Source organism: Anguilla anguilla, chromosome 12 (assembly GCF_013347855.1).
Source record: "Anguilla anguilla isolate fAngAng1 chromosome 12, fAngAng1.pri, whole genome shotgun sequence".
NCBI classification, from domain to species: Eukaryota; Metazoa; Chordata; class Actinopteri; order Anguilliformes; family Anguillidae; genus Anguilla; species Anguilla anguilla.
Genome location: NC_049212.1, coordinates 32,182,550 through 32,206,903, shown reverse-complemented (window position 1 = coordinate 32,206,903; position 24,354 = coordinate 32,182,550). Strand labels below are relative to the sequence as shown.

At 46.9% G+C, this 24,354-nt stretch overlaps 3 protein-coding genes across 6 annotated transcripts in view; all 3 read right to left on the bottom strand.

Moving 5' to 3' along the window:
• On the bottom strand, positions 1 to 3,961 carry mrpl28 (mitochondrial ribosomal protein L28). Of its 3 annotated transcripts, none has more exons than XM_035386595.1 (6): positions 3,820 to 3,961; positions 3,171 to 3,485; positions 2,421 to 2,573; positions 1,693 to 1,827; positions 1,057 to 1,143; positions 1 to 386 (listed from the first exon to the last, which is right to left on the bottom strand). In XM_035386595.1, exons 2-6 carry the CDS (start codon positions 3,456 to 3,458, stop codon positions 294 to 296), a joined length of 756 nt encoding a protein of 251 aa, XP_035242486.1. In that variant the 5' UTR covers positions 3,459 to 3,485; positions 3,820 to 3,961; the 3' UTR covers positions 1 to 293. The 3 variants fall into 3 exon arrangements, with proteins under 3 accessions (XP_035242486.1, XP_035242487.1, XP_035242488.1); XM_035386596.1 differs by having other exon boundaries at positions 3,856 to 3,921; XM_035386597.1 differs by having other exon boundaries at positions 3,171 to 3,482; positions 3,820 to 3,915.
• Positions 3,962 to 5,655: 1,694 nt separating this feature from the next.
• Positions 5,656 to 13,452, bottom strand: LOC118210418 (zinc/cadmium resistance protein). 2 transcript variants are annotated; one of them, XM_035386594.1, is made up of 5 exons: positions 13,234 to 13,452; positions 11,261 to 11,349; positions 9,165 to 9,836; positions 8,470 to 8,808; positions 5,656 to 7,369 (listed from the first exon to the last, which is right to left on the bottom strand). In XM_035386594.1, exons 3-5 carry the CDS (start codon positions 9,829 to 9,831, stop codon positions 6,621 to 6,623), a joined length of 1,755 nt encoding a protein of 584 aa, XP_035242485.1. In that variant the 5' UTR covers positions 9,832 to 9,836; positions 11,261 to 11,349; positions 13,234 to 13,452; the 3' UTR covers positions 5,656 to 6,620. The 2 variants fall into 2 exon arrangements, with proteins under 2 accessions (XP_035242485.1, XP_035242484.1); XM_035386593.1 differs by lacking the exons at positions 11,261 to 11,349; positions 13,234 to 13,452 and adding an exon at positions 10,497 to 10,598.
• A 6,423-nt stretch (positions 13,453 to 19,875) lies between these two features.
• ppp1r37 (protein phosphatase 1, regulatory subunit 37) overlaps positions 19,876 to 24,354 on the bottom strand; it is a 39,740-nt gene continuing 35,261 nt past the window's right edge. The window contains exons 10-13 of the mRNA XM_035384677.1: positions 24,135 to 24,301; positions 21,635 to 23,909; positions 20,417 to 20,513; positions 19,876 to 20,049 (exon numbers count right to left, since the gene is read on the bottom strand). Coding sequence (XP_035240568.1) covers positions 20,425 to 20,513; positions 21,635 to 23,909; positions 24,135 to 24,301 — 2,531 coding nt within the window. The 3' untranslated portion in view covers positions 19,876 to 20,049; positions 20,417 to 20,424. The remainder of the gene's footprint in view (positions 20,050 to 20,416; positions 20,514 to 21,634; positions 23,910 to 24,134; positions 24,302 to 24,354) is intronic.

Sequence of the window (24,354 nt, the reverse complement as noted above, 5' to 3'; positions counted from 1 at the left end):
TAAGATGGAAAACAATATTTTATTTCTTTCTTTAGACTAATGGAAACACAGTTTCAGCTAAATTGCACACCCAGAGAGACTGAGGGAAGCCCCTACTGGGCCAGCAGTGACAGCACAGGGCAACAAACTCCGGAGCAGTAGGCCCAGGAGAAACTGATGAATAAGTCAGTCATGAGGCCTGGATAAATAAGTGTCTTTCATCAGCAGGTGTCAGTCTCTCCTGCCCAACCACAGAGTAGCGCGGACCGGTGAGAGGGGGGCGGGGCGTGCGGGGGCACCTCTGGACAGGGCACTCACTTCTCCACCACCTGAGGTTCAGACAGCTTTTGGACGGCCAGCTCGTTCAGCAGTTTGTCCACGCAGGTTATGAAATTGGGCGTCGGCTCCTGCGATAATCGGCAGAATGAAAGCAATAAGTTTGCAATAAAGGTGGATGCATTTCATTTATGGTTACGTATTGTAACAGTGCTGTCTGTATGTATTTGGACAATACAATTTTTGACGTCTTGGCTCTGTACTCCAGCACTCCTTACCCATCACACTCCTCCATTCTAACAGACATTTCTGTGTTACCCTGTGTTCTGTGTTTGTGCTCCCTGTGATACCCTGTGTTCTCTGTGTTACCCTGTGTTCTCTGTTTGTGCTCTGAGTTGCCCTGTGTTCTCTGTGTTTGTGCTATGTGTTACCCTGTGTTCTCTGTATTTGTGCTCCCCGTGTAACCCTGTGTTCCCTGTGATTGTGCTCCCTGTGTAACCCTGTGTTCTCTGAGTTTGTGCTCTGTGTTACCCTGTGTTTTTTGTGTTTGTGCTCTGTGTTACCCTGTGTTCTCTGTGTTTGTGATCCATGTGTTCTCTGTGATTGTGCTCAGTGTTACCTGTTTTCTGTGTTTGTGCTCTGTGTTGCCTTGTGTTCTCTGTGTTTCTGCTCAGTGTTACCCCGTGTTCTCTGTGTTTGCGCTCTGTGTTACACTGTGTTCTCTGTATTTGTTCTCTGTGTTGCTTTGTGTTCTCTGTGTTTCTGCTCGGTGTTGTCCTGTGTTCTCTGTCCCAGTGCTACCTTGTGCTCCAGGAGTCTCTGTTTCTCCACAGCCTCCTCTAGGCTCAGCCCCACCCATTCAGCCTCCTCTTCAGGGATCTCAAACTCCTTCCCGGGAGAGAAATACTGGTGTGAGCCACAGGACTCGCAACATGTCCAGTAATGCAATGATTATCCATTCTCAACAGAGCTGTATCCTCCTCTACTTCATATAGCAGTCCAGCAGTCAACATAAGAAGTGAACTGCAGCTAAGCCTAAAGGTTCAGGCCTCTAAACAGGACTCCTACAATATTTAATGCAAATGCAAAACGATATAATAATGTACTTCAGTAGCAATAAGTATAGTAGAAACACAGCTCACTGCCAGCAGTTTGGCAAGGAGACTGCATGCTTTGGAAACAGAATGCTGATGTCACTGAATTTACAACAGTTTGTTTACGTTGTATGGGAAATGCATAGATATTTCTGTAAAATTCCAAAACAAAAAAAAAAATTTGCCCCAATAAGCCTTCTACTATACAACCAACAAAAAAATGTATCACGTTCACAGCAGTCTCAAACTTTTCAAGCTCTTCTAAGAACCCCCCCCGCCACCCGCCCCAAACATGCACACACCGGCCTGGCACAGTAGCCCCATGCTCTGGGGGAGGGGGCACCTTATACTTGTTGTAGATCATCTCCCTGCGGGCGGGGTCGTCTGGGTGGAGCTCGGTGTTCCTGCGTGCCAGGCGGAGAAGCATAGCCCGTTTCAGATCCATCCCCAGCTTGGAGTTCAGGTCCTCCTTCGGAGTCTGAGCCCAAAAACGAAAAATACAAAAATACAAAAAGAAGCGTCAGCAAGAGGCCTCCACGACACAGCGCTCACGCACACTTTCACCTGAACGCTCCTCACCTCCACCTGCCATAAGTGGAACCCAAGCCTCTCGGCTACTTAACATTTTCCTCCCTTTGAATTTCTCTGCACTCAAGTACATTAAAAAAATCACAGCCAATAAATGACACTTTGGCGCTAAAACATTTTGAAAACTCACAGACACTGTGGCCCTCCAGGATTTGAGTGTGAGATCCCCTGATCTGAACTATACTCAACTACCATTTCACTACAGCGTTTCTGGGCAACACAGGGGTAATCAACTAATTTACAGACCAATTATCCCAAGGAAAACAGCTGTAAGAACAACATGTCCACATTAAAGGATTATACTTGAAGTCCCTGTTCTACACTGTAAAACTGCATGTTGTTAGAGAATTATGAATATAAATATACACCATACTTAAATGAAGTATGGCGTTTTTGGTTTGACCAGCCTGTAGGAACGTGAATACTATGGGATTGTGGTAGAGCTGGCGTTTTGAACATCAAGGTGACGTTGTTCTCCATCACCTTGAGGATGTAGAAGTCGAAGCCATAGGCAGCATCGATGACGTCCAGGGTTCGGGAGGTGACTGTGATTTTGAACTTCTGATCCAGGATCTCACTATACAGCTCTCTGACAAACAGCTGTGGCTTCCAGCACTTCTTCAACCGATTAGAGAGCTGTGAAAGAAACACCATATCACACACACACACACACACACATACACACACACGTGTAAATACACGTACGCACACAGGCACACACACATGCCTTACCCAGCATATCCTTTTCCAAAACATGTAGAAGTTTTTGACCTTTAACAAACGTATATGTGATACTGGTAAACCTGCAGTGACACAGCCCAGACTCAAACCGGTAATACCTACATTATAGGGACCAGCCCATGTTCATGATAAGTGCCTTTACCAGCTGCCACAGTGGAGAACTGAGGAGTCAACCGTTGTCTTAACCAAAATATTTTATTTTAAAACATATTATTAAATAAAATATTTTGCAATCATGATATGGTTTATCAACTTAAAGAAACACAACAAAAAATCTAAATATATATTAAGCACACATAAAATGGATCATGTTTCAGCACTACATATAAATGAAAATTTCACTACATTATCCTGAAATTGCAGACCAATATTGGGAGATTATTTAGTTGTTTGAAATTGGAAGGAGAGCGAGAGAATGAATGACACCAAGCAATGACGGCAGAGATGACCCAGAACAACCCAGCTGAATGCGTCATTCGTGGCGGCACTCACCTTATCGTTGTTGGCATACTTGAATCCTGACACCCAGCCTTCCCCTCCCCAAAGCCCCCTTTGAGATTCCGGGGGGTAGTAGATGGGGATAGGGACGTCCTGGACGCGTTCTCGGACTTTAGTTTCTGGGTTGAGCCTGTATTTCACCCCTAGAGGCTTCCAGTGGACTGCGGTGGGTGGCCGCGTCTCCTGCAGCGAGCGCAGATAGTGCTGAGGGAGTCGGGCATAGATGCCCTGTTTCATCTTCAACATTTCCCATATCCGCGGGGGGTACTTGTGTAGAGGCATGTTCTCTGAGGCAAGTATCAACCACTACTAAAAACACAACAATACATTTAAAACATTAACCGCGTCATCCAAAGCTAGGTCTGGACAAATCTAACGGAATAACTAACTAGCTGCTATCTCTATCCGCAGTCAAACCAGCGAGAATATCCATATATAAGATCGTGACTAAACTGGGACTGGCACAACTCAGTCAACAGTTCAAAACCAATTAGCTACATGATCGTATTAATTCGTTTCGTGGAGTACAGACTCTTCGCTCTACGTCACAATCAAGCTAGCTGCTTCTGGTAGCTATATACTGTTTTATTAAAGCAGTCAAGAAACCAATGCAAAAACTATATTTACAAGTATATCAACTTACCACCAGTAAATGTAACTAAAACGTTACAGTGATTACCCCCGTCACACCATTCAACACCGGACGATTTGCTGCATCCCACGTTAATTCGAAGGGCACATAGATTCACTTCCGCCAAAGGAGGAAGCCCTCACTCGATGAAGCGATTGGTTGCAAGAAAGTTTATTCGAGCGGTCATTGGTGTGTAAGAATGTCAATTAATTGGTCATCCAACTGCGACCAAGTTGAAGTTTTGAACGCCAAAATAAACCTGTAAGGCTAAGGTAAATAGACCACAAATTTTTGTCCTTACATATAAAGACGTATGTTTTGTAAAATCCATGCCATATGTGTGCAGCCAGGAAAAGTAATAATTTCAACCTGATCTCATGAGTATTTTAATACCAATTATTGCAGTGTACAGCTACCAGATAGCAGTCACTTAACTGGTTAATTCATTCACAAGGCGACGAGCAAAATGCTCACCTTCGCCCGAAAGGTGGAATTGAACCACTCTGCCGCTAGGCAGCTACAGGTTTGAAGCCTGCACCCCGGACCACCGAGGATCATCCGGGCAGTAGGGTAAGGCTGTCACGGGCTTATATATATGTTCTAAAATGCATTCCTGTCTCGGTCATGGGTTGCAAACAATAGCCAATTGAACATACTGCAGGATGTACATTGTAAGCGTTACTTCGTGTTTGCCTGGAGTACAAAGTCAAAAATGCGTACATGTAGAAACTGGGGTTTGATAGAAATAGAAATGGAGGATAATCCTTTGCGGCAAAATGTTAAGCAGCTAAAGATCTATTGGCTGGCCGGAATTTCTTGGGGGTGGAGACAGATAACAAAGAAGAATTGGCCAGTTGTGGAAGGTCGTCAGTGAATACCTGTTTCTGAAGTGTACTAAAAAGAAGCTTTTGTATTTGCCGACGGAAACTTCATAGACTACCTGGAATTTAAAACACGCAGATTCGGCTTTCCAAAGCGATATCCCACAAAATAATCTAAAAACCACAGGATATGATTTTAAATGTTTTTTTTTTTTTTAATATACAACCTTTTCCCCCAAAGTTGATTATAGACGGTCAGCAGAAACTTTGTTTCTGGTGTCCACTGTAAAGTTTAAAGAACAAGACGCTTGACATGCACCTGTTTCCTAACATGTTATGGCAAACCTCAGCTAATATGAACAACAAAATAATCGATTTTGAATTTCACACTAAATGCCTATGTAAAATGTAACTTGTATGATCCTGGCAACTTATACAAGGGCTTTTATTCAAGGACAATCTGCCATCCGGGTGAATGGTTCTCACTCGTCCTGCCCACGGAGCTTCTCCACCCCAGCTCCCCAGTGGTGGAGCGAACTCCCTGTTCCTCTGCGAACCACTCGGTCATTGCCCACCTTCCGCCGTGGTCTGAAGACGCACCTCTTCAGACTCTGCCTTGACTATCTCCACTTTGCACGGCACACCCAAACTAGGACCACTCTCATCACTTGTAGGCTTCTATGTTGTTCCTGTAGCGCTTTCGGGTTACACCTGTGTCGCCATTCAGCACTAACATCGCACTTGTATCGTTATTTTGATGTTGTAGCTCGTTGTCATGCCTCCTAGTTTGACTTTCCATAACTTTCTGACCTAGCCTATACTTTCTGTGTGAACTGTAGGCTACTTAATGTGTTCCTGGCTATGGATAACTGTTATATAATGAGTAGTTCGTTATCGGATCTGGTGTTTTGTAGTTGCTCCCATGACCTTCGGTATGCACTTAATGTAGGCTACGTCGCTTTGGATAAAAGCGACTGCCAAATAAATGTAGCCAATGTGATGTAATGTAATAACAAAAAATGCCATGAGATATTGACAGTTTTTATTTATCAAAGGCAATAAAAAACTATGAACACAAATACGATTATTAAGCACATATTAACACACACACACATTGTTTTCTAATAGACCTAGTAACATGTAAAACTCCAGTAAGGTCAGCAATAATATTCACAACTCAATCAAGCCTTTATTAACAGAAATTGGCCCAACACCCAGAATAAATGGTGGGTGGGTTTTCATGGATAGGATTTAAGTACCAGTGGTTTAAAGTATTTGAGGCATGCAGTTGGTTTAAGGAAGTCACCGTTTTGAAGTGAAAAGTTCAGTTTAGACTCCCCTGTAACAGTTTCTATGGTATTTTCTAATTTTTTGGTATCTTTATAAAATAAAGACAGCAATTCCTTAGAAATGTGCAGAATCACAGATAATTAAGAAATGTTTTGCTTAGAAGTACTCTGAAATGGTATAAATATACATGCAGCTACATTTAATTAAAGTTAATAAGCCCTTTAATTGCATCTGTGCATTTTTTAATATCAACCACATGTGCTACTGTATCACAGCTACTCTACAGATACATTATGTTAGCAACAATATAAATTAACTTAGCCTTAATTTCATATTAAGTACACGTGACAAAAAAAGTGCAATTTGTTCAATTTGGCATCAGTGGAAAGAAAACTGCACAAGAATAGTGTTCATAAAATATTGCTATAAAATTACTACACAGCTTTGGATGCTCATATAGAGAAATGAATACTGGGTGGGTTCATTTGATTTCTTAGCACACATTCAATTTGTTCTGTATTTCTGATATCATCTTTACAGACAAAGAAACCCAGCAGCAAAAAGATCCTTTTCATTACGCACCAGAACGTTTCTTCTCATTACAATGTCAAACTCTGCCAGGAAACTAATGGTTTAGAACCATCCAATATATAAGTGTCTTTATCAAGGCAGTTATAAAAATAGGTTCCGTCACAAACCCCCTCAGAGATACGTGTTTTCAATGATTAGCGCCTGAGACTGCACATCCTCAAGTTGGTCAGCAGAGGGCAGCATCCTAGGCCCCTGCTCCCTGGGTGAACAGCACATCTTCTGGGCGCACTGTGTTCTGCAGGCCAGGCTGCAGTGGGGCCCTGCTGGCAGCGGTGGGTTTCCCGTGGACAGAGAGCTGGCTGCGCTGGCCAGGCCGACAGGCAGGAACTCGGGCTGAACGGTGGAGTGGCGCACCCCGGCGTCCCGCAGCACTTCTGTAACGCCCGCCAGCAGGTCAGGGCACGCCTGCGCCTCCGGTCCCGGGTGACAGTGGACATGGACAGACGCCACGAGGTGCACCTCGGTCAGCTGCCACACGTGCAGCTCGTGCACCGCCAGCACCCCGGGGACGCCCGTGATTCGGCGGGACAGCTCCCCCAGGGAGAAGTGGGGCGGGGTGCCTAGTAGAAGCAGGTAGCCATGGCGACAGGCCTGGGGCAGCGCGGCGGCCAGGAACACCAAAGCCGCCAGCGCAGAGAAGCCGGGGTCCAGGTAGACGAGCGGGTCGCAGCCCCCCACGCTGTGCATGCAGCCTGGGTCAATGTGGAGCAGTACAAGCCCGCTGGCCAGGATCAGAACCGGGCCCAGGAGGGCCTGGACCAGCGTGATGGGGCCAGGGAGACAGTGGTACCGCCTGCTCAGAATGGGCCTCTCTGTGCCAACCGGAACCCCCAGGCAAACCTTGATCCCCGCATCAGCGTCTAGGAGCAGCAACAGACGCAGGCACAAAACGCCATTAAGGACTTTTCACACAACTCTTTCTTAATCCAGGTTATCCTTAAATCTGAACTAAGACTGGTCCAGGGTTTGCTAAGGCTACCTCCTGTTCAGACACACATTTTTTAACCTCGGCAGGGCTAAGCTTTAGCGTGCGCAGGTGTAAAGACATAACAGTGTGATGGCAGTTAACACCGACCCACACACTGGCTACTTTTGTAACCGTGTTTTGGTTTATTTCTTAGGTTAGTCCAAGTCGTTCTGGAGCAGGGCCAGCTTGGCCTGAGGCTGAGGTTGGTGCTACTACACTTTACAATGTGCAAGTGTCAAGCCTGGCTTAGCCCTTGGGGTAGAAATGTGCAGTGTGGAAAAACTAATAATGTATAATAAATACTAAATAAATTATTATTATTATTATTATTATTATTATTAATAATAATAATAATAATAATAATAACTAATGCAACACTGGTGGAACACAATGTGAGGTTATGATGAACTGCTATTGCTATAGCAACAGCGCACCCTCCTCATCCAGATAAGGGTACTTTATTGTACACTTAATTTATCAAGATGTTCTGTATTCAGTCAGGAAGAACTCACTTTTCATGACCACTCTCACTCTTTCACTGTCACTCTCAGTCTCTCTCACACACACACACACACACAGGTGCTTAAGGGAGAGCATGGTCACGTCTGCAAACTTCCTGTCACGTTATCAGCATCTCAGCAACAAAGAGATTAGAGGATGTGAAGAGATCAAAAGGAGAAGATGTTGTTTGTCTGGAAGTTTATGCAGCCAAATCAGATGAAACAGATGAGCAGGGCTCGGTAGGCCTTATATAAATCTTAAATTGTTTTTGATCCAGCAGCTGACATATTGACTTCATATGGTGCTGATAAGCAGCAAATGTTTGAAAATGTCATGTTTGAACACAATCAGGCAGTCAAGCTCAAAAAAGCCACCGTCACAGGCTGAGGTAAGAGATGAAAGCACTGTGGATTGAAGCTGCACACATTCCGTGGAAAAGGACACTTGCTTTTGTTTTTTGTTTTTTACTTTTCAGCGAAATTTTTCTCTCACCTCCCAGCTCTGCGCAGCCTCCATCTTCTGGAGCTCCACTGTGGGGTTTGCTATGGCAACAGCTGCCACAGTATGGTTTCCCAAGGTTCCTGGAATTCTGGAAGCCTGTCTTTGGATGGGCCCAGTTCACAAAGGTGCGGCCTGTCAGGATGATGCCCGGGGGTGGTGGGGGGTTGCCCTTGGATTGCTGATCTGGGTCCAGGACACTGGATGCCCCGGGGTTACAGAACATCAAGGCATCGTCTTGCAGGCTCCTGCCTAGGCTTGTGGAGGAGCTGTGGGCACAAGCCTGGTCCTTATCCTGCTCCAGTGCACCGCTCTCGCCTACCTCAGCTTCACCTGTATCCGATCGTGAAAGTCAGAAACACACTAGTTTACATTTAATTATCAATTTAATTATCGATTAATGTGCAAATTTGTTTAGCCTGATATTTTTAAATCAAAGCCATGCGGCTACCGAGACTGAATATTCCATTGCTTGAACCCTGCATTTATACCTCTCAGTACTCCACACAAACCATAGTTAGTTAATATGTGGTGAGCAGACTGGCACAAAATGTCTGCTGTAGATCATTTAGGTGAGTGCTGCACATTGGTGGTGATTGAGGTGAATCCCTCCCCTTCACTGTAAAATCCTTTGAGATCATGGGATTAAAGGTGCTATATACATACAATCCATCATGACTGGGGATTACCTTTACGATCAGGTCCTGAGAATGAGGTCCCCATCCTTGGAACCACGGGGCAGGTGAATCCCCCCTTGAGCCCCACCAACCCCCTGGGACCCATCGTAAGGACTGCTGTGTTGAACAGCAGGCCAACCACGCCCGCCGCAGTGACCAGCAGGGGGTGCTCTGTCGGGTGCGGCCACAGGATTTGGCTGATGATGTCCACGGAGACCGAGACGCAGAGGGAGGCCAGCAGCAGCGCTGAAACCAGAGCCCCAAGCGGTTGGACCCGCGCCCAGCCGTAGGGGCAGGAAAGAGAAGAAGGAGTGCGAAGAATGGGGGAGGATGGAGGACTGGGGGCAGAAGCAAGGGCAGATGGGTAAAGGGGGGACACTGGGGTTGGTGTCATCAAGGAGGCAGGGCTGAGACTGACAGGGGTATTGGGGGAAGCGCCATTGGGCGGGGTAGGAGTAGATGAGAGGGGGTTAAGGGGGGGCATTGTGGGGGGCTGGCGGGGGGGCAGATAAAGGAAGGACAGGTGCAGGAAGATGAAGAGAGTGTGAAAACTGTCCACCATGATGATGAGGGAGTTGCAGAGGCGGCTGGTGATGACCTCACACACCAGCAGCAAGAGAGTCAGTCCCAGGAGACAGCAGTGCCCAGAGCTCCACCAGAGACCAGGGCTGCATGGCATTGCACCTGCAATGACACACACACACGCATGCACACGCACGCACATGGCACGCACACACACACATGCATAATTGAACAAAATCACATTCATGAACGTACACAGAAGCAAAAACGCAAAAACGCATAGTTTGTTGTGACACAAGGTACTAGAATCGTCACGCTCTGATACTTGTAGGCTACGCTACACATTAACCTATTTCGTGCTGCATCATCTATTTTCTTGGACCAGGATCTCCACCAAAGTACACCAAATCCTTTTATTTTCTTTTGATCTGGATTAAGGCAACTCTGCTTCGAACATTATTTCAGTATTTCACGCATCCTTATTGGCCTTATGAACGTAGTATATTCTAATTCATTAAAAAAAAAAAAAATCATTGCCCTAATTGATTTAACTAACCCCATGTAGCTTGTTAAATCATAATAGCCTACAGGACTAAACAAAATTAAACAACAGCAACTGACATAATTCCTTCTTTTATATTAAATTCTGAATAATTTGATACACACGCAAACATCATTCAAATTATTATCCGTAAAGACATATAACGACAGGTTGCTGTCAGCTCTCATTTGCTTCTTCAAACTCGTAATCATATCATGACTGCAGATTCAAAAAGTACTGTGGACTAATAAACGATTGCAATTTATTCCCGTGGTTTTTACCTTACGTAAAGACGGAGATCCTTTAGGACACCGCGCGAATTGAAAGTTAAAATCTGTCGAACTAGCACTACAGAGCGCAACATTCAAGTAGGCTACGCTGTCCAGTGTTCTTCTCCTCTCCTCTCCTCTCCCACGCTGCCGACAAAGCCGGCCTCTCTTGCTCTCGGTATTAATCGCTGTCATGTGAGAATAATTTTCTCTCCCTTTGATTGACATCTTCGGTTCCACTTATCCCAATTCTTCTTGCCTTTTAACAAATTGTTATCCACTGTAAAATGACAGGTATGGAGAATGACATGCTTATGTGTTTAATGTACACTACATATTTGTACCAGAATAAAATAGCTTACACTGTAAATGGCAATAATAATAATAATAATAATAATAATAATAATAACAATAATAATAATAATAATAATAATAATAATAATAAATAAATAAATAAATAAAAACTAATAAAAACCCTTTGAGAGATTAATACAGTTGGCTATACATATTTATTATACAGCCCATTAGACACAATTTTGGTGTTCACATTCATCATTAAATGCTTTAGCAATGTTCCTGAGTCTCACAAAATATAACAATATGTTCAAATTGGCTTTCCAATTTCATAGGCTACATTAACAATATCTAATTAGGCTGCCTTCTCTTATATCAGACAATGAGCTTCCTGAGAATGTTCACCCCATCCCCCCATTGACCCTCCATGCTGGGTGCATGTACACCCCTGGCCAGAACACAAAAGACTGCAGACGATTTACCCGCAGGTCGATCCAGGTAGCTGTCGTCTTCCGTTTGTTTCGAGTCACTAGCTGTGCTTGTGCAGCAGGCTTATTGAAGCAAATACCACCTGTAAGGTCAATAGTCCTGGGATCATATGTCACCATGTAGGCTGTACAGTGCTGCTGCATTCAGACATTCAGAGACAAACTCCGTACAGGGAAGTCCCAATTCCCCTCAGACATGTACGTCTGGTTTATACAACTTGGCATCAGCAAGGGGAACATGAAGAATCTGGCCACTTGTGGGTGTTCAGAAGTGGATCAAACCCCTGCCTACGTGAACCTTCACAGGCAGTCAAAGCAGCCTTGCAAGCGCTAAGCCAACAGAGAAGATGCTGTTTGACACCACGGAAAAGTCCCCATTAGAGTTAAACAAACTCCGCCACACATTCCTCGGGTGCGCTAAGCTCAGGGGAACAGTGCTCCAGGAAATAATCCAAAAGTTACAGCATCCTGTTATGTTATATGGAGAAAAAAAGGGAACCAAAACTTTTATAAATTAGGCACGGCACAGACAGTACCTATAGCTTTGCCTTCAATAGCAGTGACTGACTTTCATTTCTTCATTAGCAGACAGACACTTGGTTATGCGATGCCCCCACCCCCTTCTCCCATTTCCACAGAACAGGCCAACCTTGGACTTGTAATCACAAGGCTTTTGCTTTGTATTTGGTGACAGACTCTACCTCATCCATGACAATCAGCAGTTTCTCTCTCAGCAGCCTTCTCCCATTTCCCCCTGCACACAGACAACTGCGTGGGGAGTTCATACATCAGTCGCAGAACCAGGAACTCAACAGACTGCCGTTCCAACCTGGACTGGAATGGGCATAGAGTTACCAGGGGTACCGAGCCCAAGATCTTACAGTGGTTGGGTCTGCATTCCGAAAGTGTGTTGCCTGTGAATCTAAACTCAGTAGGTTTCCCCTCACACATCGTTAACATCTTTTTATCGGTTCATTTTAAAATCACTCATTTTGTTGCACTCTTCTGCAGTGTATCAATAGCACACAGTTGGGGTGACTCGTCCTAAAAATACAGACCATTTGGGATTTGAAAATAACGAAAATAAATTTCAGCAGTGCTCATGGAAGTTGTGGCAAAACAAATACGTACCTCCTTTGAGCTTGCAAACTGAAGAGGGTATCTATGTGCTTAACTGAGAATAAATGCTAGAAAACTAATACCTTCATGTGCACACAAACATAACTTCTGGAAACATAACACTGCTGTACAAGCTGCTTTTGGAGTTACTTAAAATGTATTATCTTGCTTTAAACCACAATGTCCAAATGCCCGTATATTCACCATTGTAAAGCCAGCTGGTTGTCAGCAACATCAAGAAATAGACTAAAACTGAAATTGTATTTTAAAAAACCTCAGAAAGTAACTATCATTTGAAATTATACAGTGCAGGAACACACCAAAAAGCCAGTGGATGCTGCGACTCTCCACGATTTAAAGATCAATGCATTATACGGTGCAAGATGGCAAAGTCCTTGCTCAGTAAAAACTGTACACAGGCAAACAAATGTAACCATTAGTGCTACAAATAACCATAAATCAAACAATGATATCCGTGAACTTCTTTGACTTCAGTTTCCAGCTTTCGGTACCAACAAAATTCTGAAAACGAAAGGGCACGAAGATAGCACATCCATCCAACGCATAGCAGAAAGGTGCAGGTTCAAATCCCGGAGGTGGGTGACACTCTGTCATACCCTTGTACAAGGCACATTAATTGCTTTTGTAAATGTCTATCTGTTCAAGTTCATCTGTAAAGCTTAGCATCAGGAGCCTACAAATTATTTATCAGTTGATTATTTATTATTATTTATTAATGGTCAATGCACATTAATAATATTTCGATAAATGCACCGGTTAGCCAGGGAGGCTCATTTTCATCTGCATACTCTCTGCTACACGCACTATGGATGAGAAGATGCACTTACCTGCAGACGAGAGCTTGTAGTTCCGGACTTGTGACTGACACGTGCACATCTTTCAGAAAGACTTGGGGAGGGAAATACGTTCTCTCTCTCTGAGCTGAATATTTGGCATCCAAGGCCTACCACCGCAAAGAGGAAGCGCCGAAATCCAACGAGGGGACGGCGAGGACAGCGGTCCATTTCCTGACAGACCAGCTCACCAGCGCCCGCTGAAGTTAATGGCTAAGCCACTGGAACTCGTCCCGCCGGAAACTCCCCGGACTTCCTTCGCTGACAGTGCGGTCAGCGGTTCTGACTCATTAGCCTGCCGTTAAGTGTTCGGAACACAGCCTTCCACTCTAGAGCAGAGGCCATGTCCGGTTCCACCCCACGCGCTCAACTTGGCGGCAATCTCACCCGCAATAACGCACACAGCGCCACACCCCCAAAGCAACAGTGTTACCTGGAAACTGGCATGTGCTCACAGTCCCAACCTGGAATGTAATAGATATATGGCCTTTGGGGATTCAGTTCAACAAAAAAAAAAAAAAAAAAGAACAAAAGGTGGTTTGTACTGAACCTGAAAGGTGGGTTTGCCCTAAAGACATGTCTGGCCTTTCAGTCAAATACATTGTAATTAATAATTACACCATGAAATAGCATTTGTATATATGTAGAAAATGAGCTGGCTTGTCAGAGAGGGGAAACTCGGGGAAAAAACATTTAGTCGATGTCATCTAAACCCTGAATTTTCAACAGGGAGTCCACAGACCCCTAGGGGTCCTTGAAAGTACTGGTCCTTTTTCATGAAGTCTTCTTCTCCTATCTCCTAGTCTCCTATCACTTTGGTTAAGGGTTAAGTCCACTTTGGCTGAAAGCCAAAAAAAGTACAAAAAAGAAAAAACTGTGCCCAGCAAGGGCCCGCAGTCTTTTTGGAGTTTTTAAAAATAACAAAAAGTAACAAATAAGACAACAAAAACCCTCCGAAATTAGGAAACCCTTTATTTCAACCAAGATTATACAATAAACCCATAAATGCAGTAAAACAGTTTTTGTCGTTTATTTTTTTAAATCTAGTCCTAAATTTAAGAACAAAGCCGTAACCGGCCCCCGGTAAAGCCAGTTCCCTAATAAACAGAATGGAATATATTAACTTTTTTCCTTTTCTTTTTGTCTCTCTGTTTAACCTACTTTATTATTACTATCATTTTTATCAGAGTTCATCCCTACGCAGGGATCAGAGCAAAGAATCCTCATTCACAAGACAAAAAAAAAAACAAAAAAACAAATCATAATAAATAAAATAAAGTGAGAAACACAGCATATCAGAAATCCAGAAGGCAGATTCAATTAGGAAATAAAGAAACTAAAATAAAATAAAATACAGCAGTGTTACTAGACTACATTTACGGCAGGTTCATCAGTGTCACTCACGACCCCCCGCCAAGTATCTCATGAGGAATTATGCGTTTGGTGTTTTTCATTTGAAGGGTGTCTTCGCCTAAAAGTCACTGGATTCCAGAAAACACAGAAGAGCTGCTACATACTGTCGGTGAAAACATCCTTTCCAAATCACAGCCCAAAAGATCTGATACAGGGCAATATTTAAGGGCAGGAATGGCTTCTTGGGGGTAAACTGCTGCATTTTTCTGTCTATTCCGAAAAGCAGGTGCATTAAAACAAAAAAGCCACTTTCGTTTTGGTCAAATCTTGCTTTTTTTTTTTGTTCCTTTTCTTTTTTAAACACATTAAGCCATTCACCAAGGGGACGGGCTAGGTTGTACTTTGCATAGCTTGGAGAAGGGTGTGATTATCTTATCTGAGAAGTTTGAAATAAATGTTCTTTTAGAAAATGAATCTACCATACTTGCTCCAGAACGTTCTGCCCTCCTTAGTTATGACTGCAACCAGTGATGAAGAAAATTATCAGGACAAGTCCAAACATGCGACAGTACACATGCGTAGCGTGGTTTTGACCGATGCCGACCAGTCCGTTAGACTGCACCAGGCTCTGCGATTCTGTGGTAAGGAGCTTCGCACACCAAATTCCGCAACCCCCCATGCCTAATGAGGCAAGCCACTAATCCCCCCTCCACGGCCAAATCCCTGCAGCCTAGGACAAGACAACGGTGAGAGGCAGTCTGGGAAATGTAGTTACAATGAAAGTATTTTTTTAAAAAAGAAAAATGAAATCATACAAATTTGTCAAAATTGAACATCAGACAGTCTTTCCTGTGGGTTTCTTTACAGACTGCCCAAGCATCACAGACTCATCAAACCCTTCTCCTTGCACTCCCACTCACGGTCCAAATGGAGTCCAGAGGGCTCCATGCTGCTCTGAGCGATGATATCATTGCCGAGCCAGCATGAATGACAAGGAACATAATTCAGCCCTGTGATGATGTTATCCGACGCCAGTGTCCACTATGTTCTGCTTCAGCGATGGTGGCAGCCATGAAAGGCGGTGTCCTGCACATCTGGAAAGCTGATGTTCAGACAGGTGACGCGACGCAATGCACTTTATCTCAGCAGACAGACAGAGCCATCTGCCGATTACACACAACTCAGTGTAGAGGAAAGACAGTACAATCAGTGAGAAATAAAAACCACTTAAAAAAAAAAAAAAAAAAAAATGCTAAGGAAATACAAAACCCCCCCTGGTGCTAAGGATTACTGTGACCAATCAGTTCAGTTCTGCAATCAAGCCCCCCCCCCCTCACCATTCCGCCTTCTCTTGAGCAAACACAGCTCCCCAATCAACATATTGCACCCATGAGGCCAGAGTCCAAGCACACTTTGCAATTATTCCCTTAGGGATTTATGGTCCCCCTCAATGTTAAGAAGCTCTGATGAGGCTTTACCCAAGGTGAGGAAAGCAAATACTGGCAAACGGGCCATTTCCCAGCATCCTCAGAGCCGGGGTGCGATGGCGTGCAGTAAGAACGGAGAGAACACAGAGCCGGAGTAAAGCTGGTGTGTTTGGTCTGACCCACGGTGAGTACCCCAACGTTTCAGTACCCCAACACTGTGCTGTGGCCCAGGTTCTTAATCTGAAAGCTCGCCAGAGACTCATCTCCTGTGTTCTTATGTTCCTCTCTGCTTATAAACTACAGGAGGGTCTGTGGCGATCTGCACTGCCATGTGAGCCATAGGCAGAAGCCCCTTAATGAATGGAGCGGAACACCTGAACACGTTGACCTTCAACAATGGCAGAGGCGGAAATTTCATCATTAAAAGAAACGGGATGTCTGGTCGGTACAGACGCCACCTGGGTACGCTTGAGGTAACCTCCACAATGTGGAGGGAATGAACAGCCACGTCTGCCACAAAGCTCGCCTTAGGATGAGTAATGGCATCAAACTGCTGACACAAAATGTTCCACCAGTATTACTGTGTCACTGCAGTACAGCAAGAGTACTGTTTAAAGTGATACTGTTTACAAACGGACACTCCATATACAAGCAAGACTCTGCCTGGCTTCGATGGAAACCCCCGATTTAGCACCTTACGCGTCCTGCACCGCTCCCAGTGTCACCCCCTCTCCACTGTTTCTCGGACTGGGACGTCCCACATTCCGACACACCCGTCACAATCGCCTAAAAACCACCACAGCGCAAACCGCAAAAAAGAGAGAAAAAAATAAAAATAAAAATAAATGGCCTGCCTTAAAAGGGGTTGGGTAAGAAAACTTACTAAAATACAAAAGCTCTCTAAGAAATATTGTACATTCGCTTGTGAGATAAATCCCACAACAGGCTTTAAAAAAAGAAAGGAAATGACTTGTGGTAGTGCAGTTTTGGTGTGGTTCAGATCTACACACACGCGAGGCAAACCGCCCCCTTTGCTCAGACTATCCCTTTTCAAGTCACGCGCCCCGCCCGTGGGCAAAAGATCCGGAGGGTGGCCAGCCGCTCCCCCGCCCCGACCGACAGGACCAGCCGGGTATAAGGCCAGAGAATCAGAACCTTTCCCTCTGAAAATCTGCCGCCGTAGTGCTTTCCCACCTTGAGTAGTCCCAGGTTAAATTCACAGACTGACTTCCTCCCAGTGACAGCCTATACAGGAAACAGCACTGAACCGGGCACTTCCTTACCCACGATCCCCTACTGTCAAACCTCTGCCAGTCTTCCCTACCTCCTACTTCCTGTTACAATGCAGTCTTTCTGCCGAACCTGGCCTGGCCTGGTTCTGCCCCAGATCCAATGATAACCACGGTGTGAACGCGTGCCAAGGCCAGGACACACAGACAGCAGTGTGCCCCCAGCCCTCTCTTTCAGCTTCCCAGCCCTGCGATGCTGAGTGTTCTGTCCTCAACGTTACCCTGCGTTGTGGTAATGTTTTTAGAACGTTGCGTCTGGGCTCAGTCCGTGGAAATCCTGATTTGTTTCCCCCCCCTCTGTTTATGAAAGCACCTTCCCTGTGGACAGACTTCATTTTGAATGTTCGCAAAAACCTGGTAGCCCAGGTTGGCCTGTGGCGCTAACCTGACTACCAACGCTCTCTCAGCGTTACAGCAACATTGAGGGAACGCTGGACGTCAGTCACCAGGATGGGCACTGCTCACAGTAAATGGGACAGATTCCTACACGCCCCGCCCCCTTTCCATTAATTGCAAAAGCAGTCTCAGGACCTTGGCCATTGGATCAGTTTTAGAACAAACAGATAACAGAATAAGATCCTGTGAAACATTACCGGTTAACTTCCCATTACTCTCATTACAAGCGTTTATTTTGAGACATGAACAGGCTGCCATACATTTGTGATTACCAGTACATCTCTTGATCATTCCAAGTTATTTAAATAAAAGTAAGAAAGAAAAAAAAACAGGCGACTGGGACAGCCGGTAAAAGTCACAGAGAGTGGGGAGGGCGGCGTTACTTAGTTGGGCCTGGGAAACAGCAGGACCCAACTGCACCGGGAGCCTCGCAAAGCAACCCTGTAAGCCCATCGGTTCACAGTGAAGATCCGTCTGCCTTCCCCCCAAAAGCATCCGCCACGGGCTGGCAGCTCAGCCGGAGAAGAGCAGGACTCCAGGTCCGCACCCTCACCTGCTCAAAAACCGCCCCCTAGCTGACCCCCCTTCTGCCTCGGGGCACCAGTGCGTTCTCACAGCGAGCGGTCGATGGCGCATGGGCTGTCCCCGCCTCCGGCTGACTCGGCTTCCCTTTCTTCCTCCCAAAACCTGCGTTGAGAGACCTCCCTAATCCCAGCAGGCTCGGCGGTGTCCTCGTTAGCTAATGTAGTGCTGTTCCTGTTGTAGTCGTTTATGTGGACATTCTTTGAGCTTGCCCCTGTAGTTTATCTCAGTGAGAGCAGTCACATGCAACCCCCCTCCCTCCACCCAAAACCCATAATCCTCCTTTCTTTGATAATTTTACCCCGCCTCCTTTAAATTACAGCACCCACCCTACAACCCCCCGCCCTACCCCCCCCCCCCGACCAACCAAAAAAAAAAGAAACAATCACAGCTCTTCTTAGAATCAGAAAATATACATCAAGTGGGAAATCATTAAAATCAAACCCCAAAAAATTAACTGGTAAAAGAGAATCCATCCCAAAATAAAGGCAGATAAAGCTATAAAATAAATACAACTGTGATTTTCTCAAAGCAGCAAAAAAAAAAAAAAGAAAAGTCGAAAGATTAGCGTCGATCTGAAGGAGATTTCTGTCCTCCATCTTGAGTTGTCAGTGTCTGGGGCGACAGCGGAAGACTGACGGAGTGAAGAAGATGAGGATGAAGAGAGGAGGAGAAACAGTAAGAGAGACTCCACAGAACAGACATTTCCCCCAGATTTTCTTTAGAATTCTCCTGGGGCTTCGTCCTGTGGAGGGTTCACCCTTCCGTGTTTCCAGAAAGAAAACAAGCAGTGATAAAGACCTCTGGACAGAACATTCAGGCAAGGGAAACGAGAAAGGCAGCATACTATTCATGAGTTCAACTCCCACTCAGGGCTTGACTTCTCCAACATTCGCACAGAATTCCCACGAGAAGGTTCGGAGGTACTCCTCAACGGTCAAACGAGCTTTTCCAGAACACTATGAGGGAATCTGTAAAATTCTTTATAAAGGATGTTCATGTTGGGAGGGTGTCCAGTGCACACCAGAGCACTATGTAGCTGAGATATTATTCCAGAAGGGGCCAGATTTTGCTTTGGCAGACCGTTTTTTTAAGAGACAAAGTGTGACACAGAGAAATGGCTCTCACCAGGGAATCCTCCCCAGTTCACGGGCGAGCTGGAGCCTGTATGTACTCCACAGCTCTGTAAATGCATTACCTGGCACAGTCAAAGCCAGTGCACCCCTCTAATTCTGCAGCATCGTACCCATCCTGGGGGGTCAGCCTTCTCTTTGTTCCAGTACCTCTGGAGTCCTCTGGGGGGCAGCAGTGCCTGTGAAACCTGGCGCAGTACTACGTGTGAACACCAGAGGGTGCAGTCTTTGGTAAGATCCTCTCCTCTCCCCCACATCCTCTCTCCACCTCTCAGGCTCTCTCTTATCCCGGTACCAGCTGTTCCTCTGGTTGCTTAGTAGGGGGAATGTAGTGATACACAAAAGCGTGATTCTGTTTCCTCTCATAATCCTATTCCTTTGCAATGTTCTTGTCTTTGTTGTGGCTATAGGGGATGGGTTGCGTTGACATTACTTTTAAAGTTGCTTATCTTTTTATTTTTTTATTTTTATTTATTGATTTATTACTATGAGTGATTTTAAAGTGAAAAATTTATAGCACTTGAGTTTTCATGTGTAGAAGTTGGAGGGGCGGTTGGGGTGGCGTTGGAGCTACGAGCCAAGCAGGCAATATGTGAGGACCACCCAGAGTTCCTCTGGCCTGAAGGACCCCTGTGGAGGAAGAGGAAGGACAGATGAGGAGTTGAAAAACAATAACTGGAGCGCACACATGACTCACAAGAAACGGACACAAGAGCACAAAAAAGGGCTTCAAAAATAACAAGCTGATGCCAAGGATTCAAATTTAATTCTTTGTTTTACCGGGACCTCAAATCATCAAAATATTTTCTTTGTACATTCTGCACACTTTGAAAAGCAACTTTCAACAGCAAATTCAAGTCTTCCAGCACATTCTGGTGGCTGGAATGTACACAGAGTGAGCCATGGAGGGAAACAAAGTAAATCTGTACTCAGCAGCAGCAGTATGTGTATACGCAGTGTGTGTGAGTGTCGCGTGTGTATATGCAGTGTGTTTTACCGCTGATGTCAAGGTGCCTCTCTCCCCATCTCCAGACTGGCGTCCCGCAGCAGCTCCTCAAGGTCCTGTCCACAGCTGAGCTCTGCGGACACGCTCACTGCAGAGACAGACCCTCAGAGTGAGCGCTTACGCAGAACAGAGCGGACACGCGCAGTGACATCACAGGGTTCTGAGTGTGACATCACAGAGGGAGGGGAAGAGGGGGCTCGGAATGCGACATCATACGGGGAGGGGTTAAAAGGGGACTCAGAATGCGACATCACAGAGGGAGGGGTGGAGCGGGCATGGAATGTGACATCGCAGAGGGAGGGGTGGAGTGGACATGGAATGTGACATCACAGAGGGAGGGGTGGAGTGGACATGGAATGTAACATCACAGAGGGAGGGGTGGAGTGGACATGGAATGTGACATCACAGAGGGAGGGGTGGAGTGGACATGGAATGCGACATCACAGAGGGAGGGGTGGAGTGGACACGGAATGTGAAATCCCAACGGGAGGGGAAGAGGGGCTCTGAATTTGACATCATAAAGGGCGGGGACAGGAGGACAAATTCGATATCAGAGAGGGAGGGGAAGCAGGACTCAGAATGTAATACGTCAGAATGGGGAATTCCAGAGTGACGTCTGGGCTCAAATGAAAATCAAGACTTCAAATAACACAAACAGGGTTCCCACAGAATTAGATTAAAATGTTTTAAGGGAAAATGTGTTATTTTTCAAGGGTTTATTTTTGGGGCAACAGTCAGGACTGCTCTTAAATTTTTTAATATTTCATTATTTATAAATATCGTCAAACAACATTGGCACTTCACACTGCAATGACCAAATGAGTTTTGGTCATGGAATTAATGTACAAACCAGTGAGCAGTCCAATTAGCTACAGTAGCATTATCAGCACACTGTTAGTTCCTAGTGTTATAACTCTTAGCCGTAGGAAAGGTGTTATTGAGTAGGCAAGAAACACTGACATAGATTGCTTGCTTCAAAGGTTTTTTCATTATTTGGCCATTTTCTACAATTTTGCAAGGAAAGTGTGAAATAAACGAGCTCTTTCTATGACCTTTTGGGATGAAAATATTTTCAACTGCGCAAAATTTGAACATTGTTAAATGGTATACCTATAACAGGCAAGCCAATGTCACAAGGCAAAGCTCCGCTATTGGATAATCACGTCTGAAAGCCTGGTCTAGGGCTTGGCGGTCAGGGATCTGGCGTACCGTGCTCGGTGCTGCAGCGGCCAGGCTTGGGGCCCTCGGGGTCGGGCAGGTGCAGGGCGAACTCAGGCTTCAGGCCGTTGGGCAGGGTGGACGCCACCGCCGCGCCCTCGCTTTCAGCTGCCGTGTCATCCAGCTCGGTTACAGCCAGAGGGGGGCGCTCCTGAGCAGCCTCCTCTTGTGGAGCGGGAGCAGCTCTGGGTTGCAGGCCCAAAGGGAGTAGCTGCTCCGATGTTGGGTGCGGGAGTTGCTGCTCCTCTGCTGGGGGAGCAAGTTGCTGCTGCTCCTTTGATTGTGAGGTCTGAGGTGATGGCTTCTCACGGTGCTGCGATCTTCCAGCCGCCTGGTCTAATGGCTGCTGCCCCGGAGGCAACTGCTTCTCTGGTGGCTGGGGCTGGTCTTCCCACACAAGCAGTTCCTCTATGTTCGACTGGGCCAGCTCCTGTTCCACCTGAAGCCCCTCTGAGTTCGACTGGGCCAGCTCCTGTTCCACCTGAAACCCCTCTGAGTTCGACTGGGCCAGCTCCTGTTCCACCTGAAGCCCCTCTGAGTTTGACTGGGCCAGCTCCTGTTCCACCTGCAGTTCCTCTGAGTTTGACTGGGTCAGCTCCTCTTCCACCTGCAGTTCTTCTGTGTTTGACTGGGTCAGGTCATGTTCCACCTGGAGCCCCTCTGTGTTTGACTGGGTCAACGCCTGTTGCACCTGAATCTTCTTATTACTTGCTTGGGACAGCGTCTGTTCAGCTTTCAGCCCTACTGCATTTGTTTGGGACTGTTCCTGTTCCACCTGCAGGGAATCTTTGCATGTTTGGGATGATGTTTGGTCTGTTTTAAGGTCATCCGTGTTAATTTGCAAAAGGTCCTGTTCAATCTGATGTGGATCTACATTGGTTTGAGATTGTTCCTGTTCCATCTGTCGGTCCTCTGTGTTCATCTTGGATACCTCCTGTTCCACATGCAGCTCCTCTTTGTTTATTTGGGACAGTGTCTTATCTGTTTGTAGCTTCTTCACATCCTGTTCCAGCTGCAGTGCCTCTTTGTTTGCTTGGGGCAGGTCCTGTTCTACCTGAGGTGGCTCTGAAATTTTCTGGGCGAGCTCCTGTTCCTGGTCTGTCTGCTCCTGCTGTGACTCCAGGGCTGTGGCTGAATGTGACTGCTGCTTCTCTACAGTCACTTGCTGGTGCGGTTTGCCACAGAGTCCCACCTGTGATAGGGCATGCTCTGGCTTTGTCGGACTCTGATGGACCTCTGACATTTGTGGGGACAGAGCCTGTGCTCGTGGGGAATGAGCCTGTGTTTGTGGAGAAGGAGCCTGTGTTTGTGGGGACTGAGGCTGTGTTTGCGGGGAAGGAGGCTGTGTTTGTGGGGACTGAGCCTGTGTTTGTGGGGACAAAGCCTGTGTTTGTGGGGACTGAGCCTGTGTTTGTGGGGACTGAGCCTGTGTTTGTGGGGACTGAGCCTGTGTTTGTGGGGACTGAGCCTGTGTTTGTGGGGACTGAGCCTGTGTTTGTGGGGACAGAGCCTGTGTTTGTGGGGACTGTGCTGGCTCTCTCTGCTGTTGGTGAGCAGTTTCCTTCAGCAGTGCGGCTGAGGACAGTTCTGCACTCCGGACCTGCTGATTCTGCTTCTCCGGCCCTTTTTCCGGAAGCTTCTGCTGCAGCTTCTGCTCCGGGGGGCTTTCCACTCGAGTCACCATGAAGATCTTATGCCCCCTCCCAGGGCTGGAGACGGAAATGCAGCGGCCGGGAGAGGGAGGGGTCCCCGGCGGTACGGCGGTCTCTGAAACGGTGATCCCCGAAGCAGCAACTGGTCCTAACGGAGGGGCAGGGGAGGCAGGGGGCGGAGTCCGGGGTGGTGTGGCAGCGCTGGGCTGGGGGCCAGGGGGCGCCGCCGAAACTGTTGTTACGGCTCCCTCCACCACGTCTTCCTCCTCCTCCTCCTCCTCCTCGTCTGTGTCGGAGTCTATCTCCATAATGACCCTGGGCGACTCCTGGCCCTGGCTCTCCCCTTCCTGGCTCTCATCTCCCTCCTCCGCCTCCTCTCCTTCTGCTGGCTCCGCCTCCGTGCCCTCCTCAACAGGGCCCGCCGCAGCCAGCTCCGCCTCCGTCTCCGTCTCTGGCTCCGCCTCCTCCTGGGCAGACGTGATCTCTGGCATGGAGGCCGACAAGCGCATCTTCTGTTCCGTCTCCTCCTTCTCTTTGGCCAGGATGAAGTTGCGCTTGCAGCCATTCTGAATCTCCGCCAGCAGGGCGCGCTGCGTCTCAATGAAGCTCTTCACCTGTCAGGGTGATCAAAACATGAAAGTGAAATGGTGCGCGGTTCACGAGCCCGAGGTCAGTGCAAAGACGCTCATGTGTAAAATTCCCCCCCTCTCCCCCCAGAGCTCTACCCCCCGTCTATCCCACCAGAGCTCCACCCCCCACGTCTCTGCCCCCAGAGCTCTACCCCCCGTCTCTCCCCCCAGAGCCACGCCCCCGTGCCCCCCCGCCCGCCCGTCTCTTACGGTCTCCCTCTTGGGCTCGCGGTCCAGGTCGAGGCGCAGCAGAGAGGTGTTGACCTTCAGCGCCAGGGACAGCGCCATCAGGCCGCCGGTCTTGATCTCGTTCTCCCGCAGATCGAGCCGCAGCAGCCGCGGGCTCTCTGCGATGAACTCCGCCACCGCCACCGCACCTGGAGGAGGGGGCGGAGCCAGCAGGGTCAGGTGACCTGGCGCTTAACCTCGC

Excerpts from the sequence above, each read along its gene's own strand:
- mrpl28 (XM_035386595.1), bottom strand. The coding sequence starts at position 3,458 with ATGCCTCTACACAAGTACCCCCCGCGGATATGGGAAATGTTGAAGATG. Across the intron at positions 2,574-3,170 it reads AGTATGCCAACAACGATAAG|CTCTCTAATCGGTTGAAGAA; the intron begins GTGAGTGCCGCC and ends TTTCTTTCACAG. Across the intron at positions 1,144-1,692 it reads TGATCTACAACAAGTATAAG|GAGTTTGAGATCCCTGAAGA; the intron begins GTGCCCCCTCCC and ends TCTCCCGGGAAG.
- LOC118210418 (XM_035386594.1), bottom strand. The coding sequence starts at position 9,831 with ATGCCATGCAGCCCTGGTCTCTGGTGGAGCTCTGGGCACTGCTGTCTC. Across the intron at positions 8,809-9,164 it reads CTCAGGACCTGATCGTAAAG|GTGAAGCTGAGGTAGGCGAG; the intron begins GTAATCCCCAGT and ends GATCGGATACAG. Across the intron at positions 7,370-8,469 it reads AGGCTGCGCAGAGCTGGGAG|ACGCTGATGCGGGGATCAAG; the intron begins GTGAGAGAAAAA and ends TGCTGCTCCTAG.